This window comes from Amyelois transitella, chromosome 6 (genome assembly GCF_032362555.1).
Source record: "Amyelois transitella isolate CPQ chromosome 6, ilAmyTran1.1, whole genome shotgun sequence".
In the NCBI taxonomy this organism is placed as follows: Eukaryota; Metazoa; Arthropoda; class Insecta; order Lepidoptera; family Pyralidae; genus Amyelois; species Amyelois transitella.
Genome location: NC_083509.1, coordinates 12,463,023 through 12,480,836, shown reverse-complemented (window position 1 = coordinate 12,480,836; position 17,814 = coordinate 12,463,023). Strand labels below are relative to the sequence as shown.

At 36.8% G+C, this 17,814-nt stretch overlaps 1 protein-coding gene across 5 annotated transcripts in view; it reads right to left on the bottom strand.

Moving 5' to 3' along the window:
• Window positions 1-17,814, bottom strand: part of LOC106132029 (probable phospholipid-transporting ATPase IA) — a 105,711-nt gene that overhangs the window by 68,258 nt on the left and 19,639 nt on the right. The window contains exons 1-2 of one of the 5 annotated variants that reach the window (XM_060944794.1): window positions 7,476-7,673; window positions 6,217-6,768 (exon numbers count right to left, since the gene is read on the bottom strand). The exons of 3 other annotated variants lie outside the window; for them this stretch is intronic. In XM_060944794.1, the coding sequence (XP_060800777.1) occupies window positions 6,217-6,328 (112 nt within the window). In that variant the 5' untranslated portion in view covers window positions 6,329-6,768; window positions 7,476-7,673. Of the gene's footprint in view, window positions 1-6,216; window positions 6,855-7,475; window positions 7,674-17,814 lie in introns of those variants that run through there. One more of the 5 variants, XM_060944793.1, reaches the window with a different exon arrangement.

The window sequence follows — 17,814 nt, the reverse complement described above, 5'->3', positions numbered from 1 at the left end:
TCCTGCACACCTTGGTCTCAGAATTCATAATTTTAAACATATAGAGAATACTTTAACAGTTCGTTTATCATACATACATTATAGTCATGTCTATATCCATTGCGGGGTACGCAGAGCCAACAGTCCCGAAAAGACTTAAGGATATGTTCAACAGCTGTATGAGTTCATAACGGAATTGAGACTCAATTAGTGACAGGTTGCTAGCCCATCGCCTGCAGGAGGATTTATTTTTATAAGCCTTAATTAATCATACAAACATTAAAATTTTCCTATTTATTGTATTCGTTAGATGATGCAAGCCTCAAAATCTTCTCAACAGAAAAAAAGAAAGAAGGCAGTTTGTGTCTTCAACATTTGTATCATTAAGCAAACGCCTCAAACACTGAACTACGAAAGCAAATAGTAACAAACAGTTTGAGAAACTCGAAACTAATGATGCCAGTTAGCAACTCCAAGCCGCTTGAAAATGACGCAACTTCAAGACTTACATCTGGAAGCAAAGGAAGTATGCAGAGATCGTGGCAAGTGGAATGAGGTAGTCTCTGCTTACCCCTCCGGGAAAGAGGCGTGATTTTATGTATGTATGTATGTCAAGACTTACCGAGCCGCCTGAACCTTCTAACCGCTGCAGCAACCCTCAGCATGTCACCAGCCCTCGAGACCACACCACAGACAGATAATATTCGATCACATGAACAAGATAGAACAACAAACAAGTTGCAATATACATGTACACGAGAATTTGTACCAACATCGTGATCCGTGGAAGGATGATACGCAACTGAAATGAAGCCCTAGCTATATAGCTATTGAACGACGGTTGCACAGTTCGCCGTCGCAGAATGACGTGGGTACTTCTTAGTTGGTCGATCACGAAACTGGATATAGAAAGGTTTAAGGCAGGTCCCACTTTCAGAGTAACGCACAGGGTCGGCCTCGTTAAACTTTTACGGACCAAATTTTGCACGTCATTAAAAAGGGTGCCGTGTGGTTCCCGGCACCAATACAAAAAACAGCAGGACCACTCCATCTCTTTCCCATGGATGTCGAAAAAGGCGACTAAGGGATAGGCTTACAAACTTGGGATTCTTCTTTAGGCGATGGGTTAGCAACCTTTCACTATTTGAATCTCAATTCTATCATTAAGCCAAATAGCTGAACGTGGCCATTCAGTCTTTTCAAGACTGTTGGCTCTGTCTTCCCCGCAAGGGATACAGACGTGACCATATGTATGTATTAAAAAGGGAGATGTTAGGAGTACCCGTACATACATACATAAAATCACGCCTCTTTTCCGGAGGGGTCCCGGGGGCATCTTTCCACTTGCCACGATCTCTGCATACTTCCTTCACTTCATCCACATAACTCTTTTCATGCAAGCTCGGCGATTTCGGGTACTCTTAACCTGACCCTTTGCCAGGACGTCCTTAATTTGATCAAGTTACGTTCGTCTAGGCCTTCCCACTCCGACTTTTCCCTCCACACTCTCCTTGTATATCTGCTTAGTCAACCTGCTTTCATTCATCCTCTCCACATGACCAAACCATCTACCCGTAATCGTCAAATATACATGAGAAGGTCTGTAATGATCGTAGCAGGTCCATAGTCTCTGACTAGTCCAATGGGAAACAGGCGTGATGGTATGTAAGGAATGTGGGTGATCGTGTTTCCTAAAAGCCATTTATTACTTCTACTGAGGTAAAGCCTCCTCCCGTTTCCATACCTCTCCGTCTCCCTCTCAGATTTAGTTTTGCCAAATAATTTCTAGACTGTGCTATAATAAAAAATAAAAAAAAACACCTGATGAGAAGAGTCACCCACGGATGTTGTTAAATTGACCAAAATTATATGTTATGAATATCACACGTTTGCTGGTTGAATAAATGTGGCGCATAACTGGCCTGTGATTTGCAGCTCTGTCTTACCCGTACGTCATAAAGACGTCATATATTGTAATGTATGTATGTGAGGACTGCTTTATTATCGGTAGTATATAATTGTCCTCTTTTTTTGGAGGTACAAGGAGAATTGAGAAAGGCAACGACAATATGGCGATATTTCATTCCATTTCAATTTATACAGGAGTTACCAGTTTTATTTTATAAAGAATTGTTGCGATCATTTAATCAACCATGTGTAAATTATGGTAGCAACCTACAGAATAAAAAAAATAAATAGAAAGCGGTTGTTTTTAAAACAACCTACTTTTTTGTCAGACTACAAAACAATCTGAACGCTTGGCGTGTTTTCATCAATCACGTGTTACCTTAAAGAACATGAAAGTCTACTCACCGAGTCGCTTGAACCTTGTAGCCACTGCAGCTATCTTAAACGTCAATCGTAGCCCAATCACATCACGACCGTAAAGTAATAGTCGATCACATGAGCTACATAAAATAGAAGGCACGTCGCTATATACATGAAGATTAGGATTTGGACCAACATGGCGCTCAGAGAGAGGACGGGGCACGACTGAGGCCGGCAGCGAAGCCCTGCCGAGGCACCTCGACGGTCATGTTACGTAAAATTTATAATTAGTGGCGAAAATAGAATTATCCAGGTCGGGTGGTTAATGGTAAGCTGTAGGTAATCCTCGTATATAACTGCTTGTGGGTGGTGCCTTCAAGGCGGTGCGAATTGCGCTCTGGAGCTCAGAATTAATACGGTCTAGAGAAACATATTTAACACACACATATGTGCCGTGTGGTGCCTGGTACATTAAATATACAACTCCACCTCTTAATGGAAGATAGCTGTGCCCGCGAGTCCGTCCGCGTGGAATAGTGAGTTTGGGCATCATTGAAGCCCTCAAGAGTGAATAATTTTCCCCGTTTTTTTTACATTTTCCATTATTTCTTTGCTCCTAAAAGTTGCAGCGTGTTGTTATATAGCCTAAAGCCTTCCTCGATAAATGGTCAATTCAATACAAAAAGAATTTTTCAATTCGAACCAGTAGTTCCTGAGATAAGCGCGTTCAAACAAACAAACATACAAACTCTTCAGCTTTATAATATTAGTATAGATTTCGCTAAAGGCGACTACGATAATAAGCCTTTCATTTTGTGCAAGAGTTGTCAATATTACATTGCATTATAAAATTTTTGTACGTTCAATTAAATCACGCCTCTTTCCCTGGAGGTGACAAAGCCTACATCTTGACATTGGCTATTTAATAATTTGCTAATTTTTTCTTCAGTTCATGCACATTCATCACTCTCTACATTTAAGGTACTCTTGACCTGGCCCTTCATCAGGACGTCCCCAAACTATTGAAAGTAGATATTTATCAATAGGTACTTATAAATCTGGGTAATGTTTTAAACCACATTAATATTGAAAAGCAAGCACATTCGTTAATTATAATTAATTAACATGTAATAAATGTCGTAATTGGCTCAGATCCATATTCATGGGTCACCTTGTGCGATGGACGGTTGCCTTTGTCTTTATAAAATTGCTTCTCATGTTTCGTTAATGAAATAATTGTGTGGCGATATCACTAACATCACACCTCATCTGTCAATCATATTTGAAGAAGAAATTGACGCGCTCAGCCAATATCAGCGCAGAGTCTAAATCGCTATTACAATGATTTCACGGATTGGAACATAAATACAACCACTGATTCAATATCGTTGGAGCCGCGGTTCCCCAGGCATCACACCTAGCCTGGCGGAAGATCTTCCCTTTGGTGGCGGTCGAGCCGAAACATCGCTCCCGCTACAATTGTAATGCGTATAGTATTCAGTACAGCCGATATATATTTATCACTACATTTTTTATAACAGATTTGAATGCACTTGACCTCAATCTGCCTGGTGGTTAACAAGATGAGGCCTAAATTGGTGGTGGTTTCATTTAAATATCCTACGGGAGCGAAGAATAGAGGAATGGACGAAATAGATCACAAAACGTCAGCAAAACTGATGCGTATGAATTCACGAGCTTGGCGAATGAATATAAAATTCATTCTTTGATAAGAAAATCAGTTACCACCGTTAAGGTTAATATAGGTAACAAGATGCATTTGTTCTGGGTGTAGACTATATCTTAATTGCCTCAAACGTATCGTTCTGACTATATGTTACAACTAAGGGTAATAGTACCTAGTTATAGAAAAGAGATCGTGGCAAGTGGAAAGAGGTAGTCTATGCCTACCCCTCCGGGAAAGAGGCGTGATTTTATGTATGTATGTATGTATTATAGTAATAATGTGCTGTTTATTGTAAGACGAATACTGTGTCTCCCTTGTGACGAAATCGACCTTCTTCTTCTCCTTTGTCGTTACCTTTTCCCACTTTTTACGTGGGGTCGACACAGTATGTTAGTTTTTTTCAATTCTGTCTCTTGCCATCTCACTAATCACTCCTTTTTCTACTCATACTATCCTTGTCCGTCCATCTCATTTTCGGTATTCCCCTATTTTTAAACTTTTAAAATCCATATTTAACTCTGTTTTAGTAATATGATCTTCCTCTCTTCTTATGATGTGTCCGTATGAACACAGCTTATTATTATTCATCTTTAAACTTATACAATGACAGTTATATTTTTCTGATATTAACATACTTAATCTACGAGATAATATACACTATCACTGATACAAAAATTACCTATCAACTTGTTTAAATAATCATGTCACGATCACTTATAAAAATTGTGTCATGATAATAATATAGTGCTCTACATCATCGTACATTTAGTCATCAATATCATCGTTAAGGTCAATTCCTAAGTCCGGTGGAAGCCATAATATAGAAAATAAAGAAAGAAAGATAAGGGCAATCCCAAAATGCTCCACTTACAAATCCATTTTTCAATATTCCTACATCGTGTAGATGTATGGGTAAAGTCGTATAAAACTGTACTATTTTGAAGTTTAAAGTGACCCCATGATTTCTTGAAAATTAAAATTTTCGTTTACTACTTGCATTTTGTTTATTTAATTAGGATGGAGTAATAATACTTCCGGAATAATTAAAAAATAGCCGTGCTTAATTTATGGCCACAATTAATATATAAAGAATGTTTGGTTTTCATTTCTTTTTTACTTTAAAATGCGTGCGTCCAAATTTGCGTTCATAAGTGAATCAAATTTCACAGATATAAAATGGAATAGAATAGAACAAATGCCGTGTGGTTGTCGGCACTTCAGAATATTGCATCCACACTCACACACTCCATCTATTTCCCATGGATGTCATAAAAGGCGACTAAGGGTTCGGGCAATAAACTTGGGATTCCTCTATTAGGCGATGGGCTAGCAACCTATTTGAATCTCAATCCCACCATAAGCCATACAGCTGAACGTCGCCTTTCAGTCTTTGCGAGACTGTTGGCTCTGTCTACCCCGTAAAGAGTAAAGAAGTGATTATATGTATGAATATATGTAGAATAGAATAAAACTTTATTTGGATAAAACTTAAACACACAGTAACTAAGTAGGTATGGTAAAAAACATCCGAATATAGTTCTGGAACTGCATTTTATGTAGCAAGAACATGCTTTGAATGAAAACTACTCTTATTCAGAACAGATGTTGCGAGGTTCAACATAAATTGTTTTCGTTTAGAAGTTTCTCGTGCTTGTTCCCGACTCAGTTTCTCACTTAAATTAGCCTCTTAGTTTAGCCTAGATAACTAGATGTGTGTAATTAACTAGGCTAATTAAACGAAACCTTAGTACTTATAGCATGTTATTAATTTCGTATTTGGATAAAGTGTAAGCCGATTGATTATATAGTTTGTTCAAAACGTTTCAAATTGCGTAACTATTTTGTCGTTTCTTACTTCTGCAACCTCTTTTTTCCGTAATTGACAAGAAAAATTGTTTGGAATGTGGAAAAATGCTGTCTAATGTCTGACTGATTCCAATATTCATATATTTTATCGACCATTAAAATCGCCGTGTGGTTCCCGGCACCAATGTTAAATAGTATTATAATAGGACACACTAAAAAGCGACTAAGGGATAGGCTTATAAATTTGGCATTATTCTTATAGGCGATGAACTAGCAACCTGTCACTATTTGAATCCCAATTCCATCATTAAGCCTAACAGCTGAACGTGGCCTATCAGTCTTTCACAACTGCTGGCTTTGTCTACCCCACAAGGGATGTAGACCTGATCATATGAATGAATGAATTGAAATTGGAATAATAATGGAATTTGAGGGAAGTTTCCCTCTATTGGGGCTTAACATTATACATTACTTACTAAGTCTGGTATGTCCATCCACCACGGTGACTCCAGGCACGGTCAGGGACTCCGCCCCAATCTGCTGCAAGGGCAGTTCCACAGCCCCCTCGGAGCCGGCTGGCCAGGCCATCGACACTCATCACTGCACTATCATGGTCAACACCAACACACTCGACACACTTCGAAAACACTCGCTCAATACGTGAACACTCGTGATTTCACGAAAAACACTCGTTGAAAATAAGTCACGTCACTCGATGCAATTCGAAATTTAAAATTAACTTCGACGTATAAAATGGACGTGTCGACGAAAAAATATTCAAACGAAGTTCTTTTTTTGATAATTTCAATGTATTTTTTTCTTATTATGTCAACAGACTCGATTTAACCTCAGTGGTTTGTTTTTAAAAACAAATTTTACTTTCCCTTTCATAAATATAAAGAGAAAGCTAACAATATCAATTTCTTAGAATTGAACACTTTTGGAGAAACCCACGAATATTTAAATTTTCACTAAAGTATAACAATTTAACAATTGAGGCACTAAAACAATAATTGGTCTGTCTTCGTCTGTCGATGGAAAATAAGTTAGTATTGGTTATTATTGGAATTACATAAGCATTTAACAAAACTGGTATTTTGTTGAAGGACTGGAGTAAGTAATGGTTAAAAATTAAATTGAAATGGACCTCAAAATATTTTGCCCAGTCATAAGAAATACATTGAAGTTCTCATTTATAATAAATAGTTTGACAAAATAAAATCGCGTATTTAAATAAAAAATCACGGATCATCGCCCACTTTGACTTTAATTACAATGAATATGTTAATTCAGCCTCATTAATAATGCAGCAAATACAAAATCAAGGCCGTAGCCTTCCGAAATTATGAAGACTGTTTCAGCGAATCTCGAATAAACATTTTCTAATTATTATAAAATAGAATTGAGCCGTGTGGTTCCCGTCACCAATAGAAAAAAGACTAGGAACGCTACATATCTCTTTCATGGATGACGTAAAAGGCGACTACTGGTAGGCGGCAACTGTTTAAGCTACAGAATAATACAGAATCACCTTAAAAATTTAAATATAAAAGGTCTTCTTTAAAAAAAATGTAGTAAAAGTTCGCTGTTTGACTGCATAAAAAAAATTAGAGAAAATATAACCTAGAAATAAATGAAATATCATTGATTGATATTGTTAAAATTCCATTGGATAGTAACTTATGTACCTGCCATGAAGTACACAATATAATTAAATCACTAAACTATATTTTACTTCATATAATGTAAACTCCCTTGTCAACCAAGAATTAATATCATTGAGTGTCTCATAAAAGGCTAAAACTTTAAGCCTAACTCAGTCTGTGAATTTTGTTCTGTTTATACTTATTTATTTATTATTCATTTATTAACACATCAAACGTTTCACTGGACAGTTTTCCACTAAAGAAGTTCCCACACTAACCGATCAAAATACTGAAAGATAAGATAAATGATAAGAGTTACGCCTATACCCACTGCCGCCATCGTAAACTGTTCATCGTAAATTGTTAAACACAGTACAAGGCTTAGATAAAAAAAATATTAGATTAGATACACTGAAGATGCCGTATGAATATGTCAACTAATATTGTAACTTCGAAAATATCTTTGTGAACTCTACACAGTTAAACTACTGAACCGATTTTCATAAAAGTTAACCTACTCGTACCATGTAGTGGGGAAAATGAACTAGGGTCAATAGAAAATTACATGCCAACTATAACACGGGCGGAGCCGCGGGCGTAAGCTATACAATTACATAATCATAGAACAAATAGGTTCCTAATATTATACTTAGTACTCAATTCCCTTGTATTAGGTAATGAATTCTGATGGTGTATATTGAAAAAAATATCTATATTATGAACTTTTACCATGACTTTTGCCCAATAATGAGACAAAGATGCTAGCCGGCTTTAAAATCTTTTGTAAAACGTTTCACACAATTGTCTTAGCGCATCTCAAGATTAATCCCGGGCACCCCCGGAAGATCAGCGTTGGCTGTGTAGCATATTGTTTACAGCCAGCATTATGCTGAGGGGGTACCCTTTCGGGAGCACCATACTACAAGTCTATTTTTGTACATTTTATTGTTTCCTTTTTTGTAATGGTGTTTTATGAATAAATTATTTTTACTTTACTTTTACTTCATTATAGAAAATTTCAATTAGGACGATAGTATTCTCTCTTATAATTTATTATGAGAAAAAGGGTATCCCCACAGTGCAGTAAGACATCACCAAACCATTTACTAGACTACGCAACGTTTTAATCCATTTGCCATAATCTTATCAAATCAAATCGCTGCCTACCCCGCAGCGAGGAGTGCCGCGGGTGTGGCATACTCTGTTATAATCTGTAGCAAGTGTAGTCACCCATAGACATATATTTGGTTTACTAGACAAAGTGGGTAAACTAGTCTTTTAAAATAAACAGAATGTACTAACAACAAAATAATCTGATATTAGCGATAAGATCACAATGAAATATTGCCAAAACACAGCATGTGACATTTAAACATTTAGCACGTAACGGGAACCAAACTATAACGCTATAATATAGAGTTTCTCGCGCAGTCTTATTTTTTCAATGACAAGGATTATTTCAAGAAACCATATCATATGCATAGACCAAAAAAGCGAACTTCGCTTCGAACTCTGCTTCGAGGTTGTTCAAGGCAAAGTGAAATTGTTAATTTTATTATTATTAGATAAGGTCCATTCTTATTCTTTATTAGTTTTATTAAGATTAGTTCTTATTTAACAGTTATCGCACCATGTACATCCATCTCAGTTTGGTTCAGAGGTTCCACTCGCAGAGAATGCCTTATGGCATTAAGTTTACCTTTTATACATTTTAAATAAATAAATAAAAAAGAGGTTGCAGAGTTCAAGAGTACCCGAAACCGCCGAGCTTGCATGAACAGCGTTATGAATGTGGATGAAGTGAAGGAAGTATGCAGAGATCGTGACAAGTGGAAAGAGGTAGTCTCTGCCTACCCCTCCGGGAAAGAGGCGTGATTTTATGTATGTATGTTAATAAAAAACTTGTGTACTAAATGAAAACATGAATTGTCCATCGATGAGTCTAGTTGCCCGCCAAAGGCATATGTCTATGGTCTGGCCGCAATCACACTTCGGTCTCTGACGTCATACATATAGGACAAACACCTTTGCCTGAAAGTGGGTGTGACAATGCGGCTTCAGGGATAAGCTCTTTAATAGTTGAGACGGTAAATATTTTTCCATATTTAACCACCCAACAGAAAAAGGAGTACGCGTAAGAAAGGGTAAACGGGTTGTGTATTTAAATGTTCGTAAAATTGTGTATGAGTTATATTTTGTCATTATTTTAAATACTATTGAGTATATTGTGAAAAGGATGTCTGCTATGATATAAAACAGATTATTTTTGTCCTTTAATTGCCAAGGTCCTATTTTATCCTACTGATATCGGATCGGCTAGAAACTTCCATAATACATACATATAAATAAAGAGAAAGATTTTAAACTATTTTTGTTGGATTCTTATTATAATTGTTGATGTTTATTTTTATATTTTTTTTTAAATTACACTAAGACATCTTCAGAAATAACAATCCTATAAAGAGATCAATTCTGGAAATTTACAAAAGCCCAAACCTAGTTTCGTTAAAATAAATTCTGTTCCATATTTTTTTCGAACGCGTGGTGACCAAACGACTTGGTTAAACTTAGTCATGAATTGACAATGGACGGTCACTCCTCAGTCGGTTCATTAACTAAGCGAATCCGGGGGCGGGGCGTAGCTTAATGATAGCTTAGCAGGCGAGGTGAGGTAGCGTGTCACTTCCATTAAACCTAACTATTTTTAGGTCTTCGCAAATACTTATTACATTATAAAATTTTGTGGACACGCTTAATAGATCCCTGGACTAGTATATCGCGATACCAAAACAGGTCAAAAATCTTCGCAGTGTGAAATAGAATAATCAATTCACATAACAAGCGAAGAAGGACGTAAGTAACAATATATTATGAAAGTGATGTAAGTAATGAGACCTTATTTAATTATTGTTAAATTTGCTTTTTGGTAAGAAAGATGAGGTCTGATGTTGAGGTACATAGAAGTTCAAATAGTGCCTAATTACTGTTGTTTCCAAAGTCTCTACGCTGTGGATATCAGAGGGCATTACACATTCTAGCGATACGCATAAAAAACTAATAAAAAACTAAAAAAACCCATTAACTACCTACTAAATCTATTTGAACATGCACGTCTCCCCACGACTATACTTCCGTGATTGAATAACTTTAGTGGATTGCCCAGATGTCGCTTCTGCTCCAGACTAATGTTTTCTTTCCAAACAGCTTCCCTAATCCCTCGGGAACACAGGACTGCTTTAAATAAGACACGAGAGAGGAGTAAGCCACTCTAACGGGAGCGATTAAACTTATCTCAAGTAGAGTATGTTGTGGTTATTAGAATGTAAATAAATTCAGCGGCTGTGTACTACGAATTTTCGTAAAGATGCAAAACTTAACAGGATTAACTTAATGTCTACTGACTAAACTGCATTTTGAGTCACACAGATGAAGAAGTTTTAAATTTGAGAATGCTATCTTTACGATACTATATACTCATGGATTCTTCTCTCACCATAAGAGCATACTTAGATTACAAATCTAATAAATAACACAGAATACTGCCATTGGCAAGGACATAGTCGCGGCATGATTTCAACCTGTTTATTCGGACATTTGAACCGTTCGACCACAGACGCGCTTATTTTTCTTACATACTCGTAATTATACATATAGTTACAACTATATCCCTTGAGGGGTAGACAGAGCCAACAGTCTTGAATAGACTAGGCCACGTTCAGCAAATTTTCTTAATAGAGCTTAAGCATAATTTGTGTGACTGTAAAGGCGCATCTGAACCCCCGCGGCACAAGATAGGTGCTATTGACGTAATACGTGCGGCCCGCGCTGGACCGCCGCCAGCCGGCCGCCCGGCCAAATCACGCTTACCTACTCTGGGAAATGTTCAATAAATATTGACAAAATGTTTATATCAAAATTGTGTTTTATTCATTGTGGCATACATACCGTCCATATCCCTTGCGGGGTAGACAGAGCCAACAGTCTTGAAAAGACTGAATGGCCACGTTCAGCTATTTGGCTTAATGATAGAATTGAGATTCAAATAGTGACACAGGTTGCTAGCCCAACGCCTAAAAAGAATCCCAAGTTTGTAAACCTATTCCTTAGTCGCCTTTTACGACATCCATGGGAAAGAGATGGATTGGTCCTATAATTTTTTGTATTGGTGCCGGGAACCACACGGCACATCATTGTGGCATTCCTAGCATATTAGATAGGACCACTCCATCTCTTTCCTAAGGATGTCCGTTAAGGCGACTAAAGGCATATAGGCGCACATTCATCTAGTGCAAGTTTCCAAGTTGGTATAAAATAGAAAAAATATAATGTACGCCAGCTGCTTCTCTTCCCATTCAGATAGAAAATTCATATGCAAAAACTAGACTTTCTTGGTCTAGTCATGTCAAAATCGCACCCTAAGTTCTCTCTAGAGAGAAGATGCATTTCTAAATGTAATCCCAAAATTTATTACACTAATATTGATAACACAATCTACTCTTTTAAAATAAGTATCCCCACTTAAGCAATGCCCCGGCCTTGGTAATTCATTTTTATTTTTATATTTATTACTCTTTCCTCTGTGTCGAGGCTATTACTTTTTTATATTTATTTTGCATAAAACGCATGCCCATACTTACTTACATAAATATTGTTTTCTCAGTAAGTGATTTAGTTTATGTAAATCTTATGAGAATAAAGTTATTCTTAACCTTAAACCTTATCAATGCGCGGTTGAGACTGCACCTTCTAATTGTATGCCACCTTGGTTGCACCCGGCCGAGTCGACACGTTTGCTACAAACAACGTTACAACTTGGATCAATTTTACAAGGTAACTTGTCGTGCCTCACTTTTATACCCTTAAATTAAAACTTATCTACCGCGTAGGTAGACAGAGATCATGAAAACACTGGAATACCACGTTCAAATTTATGGCTTAATTACGGTATTAAGATTCAAATAGCTATGTTAATAGCCCATCGCCTTCAAGAAGAATCCTAAGTTTATAAGCCATTCCCTAAGTCGCCTTTTACGACATCCATGGGAATAAGATGGAGTGGTCCTATTATATTTAAGTGCCATGAACCACACTTCTTAAGAATACAAATCTTTTGTATTCTTACGTTTAAAAATCTTATTTAATAGAACGGATTGAGCTGTTTATTCTTAGTTAAAGTTGGCATGCAATTAGAAGGTGCACTTCGGCGCATGTCGGCTATACGGCGCGAGAATACGGGATATTGGAATTAATTGCACGAATGAATCCCGCATGTGAACGGAATATAATGTTTCATAAATCAGGAGTAACGGCCAATGGTTGAGAATAATAGTAATTAATTAAAATTAATTTAATGTTAATGGATATATAAAATGTCACGTTCGATTATAAGAATGAATTGGTATGTAGTTTTAAAACTAAATCTTAGTTTTAACCTACAACAAAAAAAGGGGAGTGCCACCGACCCATATTAGGATCTGAGTTTATGTCGAAAATATAATTAACAAGACAACATACACCAAACACTATTGTATTTAAAATTTACGAGCTTTTGAATAAAGAAAAAAAGGCGTCTTCTTTCCCACTCTATCTCTTATAATAATTTTAGGAATAGAAAGAGAGAGATAATATTTATCTTGTCAACGCTAGTGAATACTCCTTCAGTGCTTATCAGCTACGACGCGCGCTTCGAGCTACGAGAAACCGTAGCATGTTCTACGACCTACGAGTAAGGCTCGTAGGCCGACGTAGACGCTGTTATAAATAAAATAGTTCTTACATGCATTGGTTAACTAGAATAAAGTATTGTAAGGTAATTTTTGTATTTCACACATTACTTGCTTAAGCCCGCAGATTTGGCGCGAAAAGTTAATTTCTAGTTATGTCCTTTCTAAAAATTCAGTCTATCTTAGTTCTTAGTTTAGCCGGACCACAGGCTCCTCATCAGTGAAGATTTAATAAAAAATCAAAGAAGACAAAAGCGTTAAAGACAGACTTTCGCAACTATCTACGTATTATAGCGCAAAAAGAAATCAAATCAAATCAAATCTCTTTATTGCGGAAACACAGGTAGAAAAGATGATACAAAACAGTTCGTGTCACTGTGATCTGTCTTCACAAGACGTACAATAATTCAGTCAGTTAATTTTTTTCATTTTGAATTTAAATCATTCAATAATAAATTAAATATCAAAAATTCGCCTTAATTTATACTTAATTAAAAATAATATATATTTAGCAATAATGTCATCAATTAATATTTAATAAAAATAAAATATAATAATTATGTCACAATATCTTTTAAAAAGTCATTGACGCTATAATAGCACCAGAACCAAACTAAACTAGTTTTTAAACATAAACGACCTTAATTAAATGAAGCCAGTAACATAAGATTTATATGAATAAATAATTATATAAGTTGTCGAGTTAAAAGTTTGATTTCTCCAACCGAGACGACCACTTCGAGTGGAGGCTGTCACCAACAACGACTTTCAGTACGCCAAGTTTAAGTACCCTAAGTTTGTACCGTGTGGTTCCCGGCACCAATACAAAAAAGAATAGGACCACTCCATCTCTTTCCCATGGATGTCGTAAAAGGCGAGTAAGGGACAGGCTTACAAACTTGGGATTCTTTTTTAGTGTGTGCGTAAGTTTGTACAGAGATAAAATAGAAGGTCTATATAAGGTTGAAATCCCACTTCATGCATCCGGCACCTTACCAATTCGACCACGGTTATGTACAATGACTTATTTTGAAGTCATATTAATTAGTTTGAATACTAGCTATGATGCTCTTAAGGTGAATATCATGAGAAAAACCTGCACATTCAGATTCAGTTGAATAGACCATTTATCGAGAAAGGCTTTAGGCTGCAACTATAAGGAACAAACAAATAATGGAAAATGTGAAAAAAAGGGGAAAATTATTCGTCCTAGAGGGCTTCAATGATGCCAAAAATAACTATTCCACGCTAACGAATTCGCGGGCACAGCTAGTTATGAATATGTTGAGCAAAGGCGGACATATTGCTTAGCAATCTCTTCCAGCCAACCTTTGGGTACTGAGAGGTAAAAACCTGGTATAATCAGATGAAAAAGAAGAAAATAGGTTAGTTTCTTTTTGTATTTCCCATGGGAAGACAATAAAGCGCAAAATGCAATTATAATAACTTTAGAAAATGATTCTTATTTCAGGATTCATCAGCAAACGTAGTCAGACGTGATTTTAATACATATTTCATATTACATGAAATTTGTCGGAGCGGTGCCAATATTTGGGAAAATGCCTGAATTTGGAAAATGTTCTAGCTATGATTGAGAACTATAATATCTCTTCTGTTATTGATTTTGTATACGATTTACATAGATAGTTGTGATATATGTTAACATATAATTGATTTGAAGGTTGAAAATTTGCAGCAAATCGCGTAGAAATATGGTTAGCAAACTTAAGTTTAGACTGTTATTGTGTTACTAACAAAGTACAAATGTTTATTATTATAAAATCATTTAAGGGAAGAACCAAACTTGAAATTATTTTTTTAGGCGATGCTATCGACCTGTTACTATCCGAATCTCAATTCATTCGTAATATCGTCGAGCTGAAAGTAGCCCTTTACCCTTTTCGAGGCTGTTGGCTTTGTTTACCCCGTTAGGAGTAGAGATGTGACAGAAATATGACACGTTTATCTCACAGACGAAATCACTGAATAGATTATATCAAGGCATCTGTTAAAAGGAAATTGAAAATTTCGAACGAAAAGGAGTCATGGCTTTAAAAAGGTTGAGTACAGTGGGCTATGGGGAAATATATACTACGATACGTTTTCTATACTACAAATGTGTATCTTTTCTTTATGATCCACTGTACAATAACTCGACTCCTGCTTACACCTACGTCATTTAAACTTAAAACAATAGAAACACATACCTAATGTACCACTGCTGCAGTATGCACGTCTTAGACCCGAGTACACTCGACAATTCCCTAATCGATAGATCCGTATAACATAAAACCACTAGTGTTGTATTTACAAAATATAAATTGGTATCGATTTATCGATATTCTTAATAATCCAACTCGCATTTGACGAGCTGTTTAGCGCAGTTGTCGGGTGCTCGCCTTTGATCCAAAAGGTCTCGCGTTCGTTCCCCGGTCTTGTCACGGTTGGAAAATGATTTTATTTTTCTGATTGGCCGGGGTCTTAGATGCATATGTAGGATAATAAAATATTTATTATAAATTATAATATTGTTATGCCTGCACGTAGGGAACCCTTCCTGAGAGTCAAAATTTAAATAATATGTTTTTTTAAGTTTTTAATTAAGGCAAGTTTTTCTTGTTATTAAATAATATAGCTATAAAATGTATGAAAGCGGGAAAGGCTGCTGGGTGTGATAGAGTGTCGGTCGAGATGCTTAAAGCAGGAAAAGGCGTAGTAGCTAGTCAGTTGTACTGCCTTTTCAATTTGTGTTGGAGAAGCGGCCGAGTACCAAAAGATTGGTGTAAGGCTGTTATCGTGCCACTTTACAAAGGAAAAGGGTCACAGCTGGACTGCAAAAATTATCGTGGTATAAGCCTGCTTAGCGTCGTCGGCAAATTGTATGCTAAGGTATTGATTAATAGAGTCAGGAATGAAACTGATGACAAAATATGGGATGCTCAAGCGGGATTTCGAAAGGGAATGGGATGTACTGATCAGGTGTTTTCCTTGCGGTGCATAGCCGAAAAGTTTTTGGCCAAGAGTCAAAAAGTCTATTGCACATTCGTAGATCTGGAAAAGGCCTATGACAGAGTTGAGAGGAATGAATTGTGGTCAGCACTTTCTATGCATGGGGTGAGCAGTCTCTTAATACGAGCACTGAAATCCTTATATGAGGATTCGAGTGCTTGTGTCAGGATAAACGGAGCGCACACTGAGTGGTTTAAGATTGAGAAAGGCGTTAGGCAAGGATGTGTTGCGTCACCGTGGCTGTTCAACCTATTTATGGATAGCTGTTTGACAGATTTGAAAGAGTCTAAAAGTGGATTAAGGATGAATGAGTTACTCGTCAAATGTCTGCTCTATGCCGACGATCAGGTTATACTGGCGTCATCAGCGGAGGAGTTACAGGAGATGGTAAACTGTATGCATGAAGCTTTAAAAGAGAAAGGAATGAAAGTGAACGTAAGTAAAACTAAAACACTGGTTTTTGAAATGGAGAAAGAAATGACAGCATGTAATATTTTGATTGGAGGAGAAAAAGTGGAGCAAGTGAAAGAGTTTGTATATCTAGGATCAAAGTTTACATCAGATGGCAAGTATGATAGTGATATTGAAAGGAGAGTGAACGCGGGGAACATGGTGAATGGAGCTTTGCATGCCTTTATGAGCAGTCAGAAACTATCCAAAAAGGCTCGACTGGCTGTGCACAGGGGCGTGTTGGTCCCGACATTAATGTATGGGAGTGAAAGTTGGGTATGGCAAAAGAAGCATGAAAGCAGAATAAATGCAGTGGAAATGAGAGCGTTAAGGAGTATGATGGGTGTGAAATTGAGTGACAGGATAAGGAACAGCGTGATAAGGGAATGTTGTGATGTGAAAGAAGATGTAGTTACAGGAATAGAAAAGGGTATGTTAAGATGGTTCGGTCATGTGGAGAGGATGAATGAAAGCAGGTTGACTAAGCAGATATACAAGGAGAGTGTGGAGGGAAAGGTCGGAGTGGGAAGACCTAGACGAACGTATCTTGATCAAATTAAGGACGTCCTGGTAAAGGGTCAGGTCAAAAGTACCCGAAACCGCCGAGCTTGTATGAAGAGAGTTATGAATGTGGACGAAGCGAAAGAAGTATGCAGAGATCGTGGCAAGTGGAAAGAGGTAGTCTCTGCCTACCCCTCCGGGAAAGAGGCGTGATTTTATGTATGTATGTATGTATGTATGTATAAAATGTATATTTTGAGATTATGATTATATTGATCACATAAAAAAAAAATTATCGACATTCTTTCTAAATTTTACTCGTTTACTACAGCACTATCTAACTATATCACGTAGGTAAATATTGGAAATTGGTTTGACGAGGTAAGCCTGTTATGAACTTCCGAAATGGATGTCTATTTAGAGCATGTATTAAACCTGTGTATATACCTATAGTTATTAATTAATAAGGGAAGCATATTTTCATTACGAAAATTAAAAAACTTTATTTAAATTTCATATTAATCTCAGACGAACTTACACTTACATCTTCAATATTTCAAAATAAATAAGTTTTAACTTTTAGACGTTATGAACTTGGACAAAAGGTGAGGTCAAGAAAAGCTGAAATCGACGAGTTTGCATGAAGAGAGTTATGTGGATGAAGCGAAAGAAGTATGCAAGGGTCGTGGCAAATGGAAATATATCGTCTCTGCCTACCCCTCCGGAAACGAGGCTTGCCGGCTTT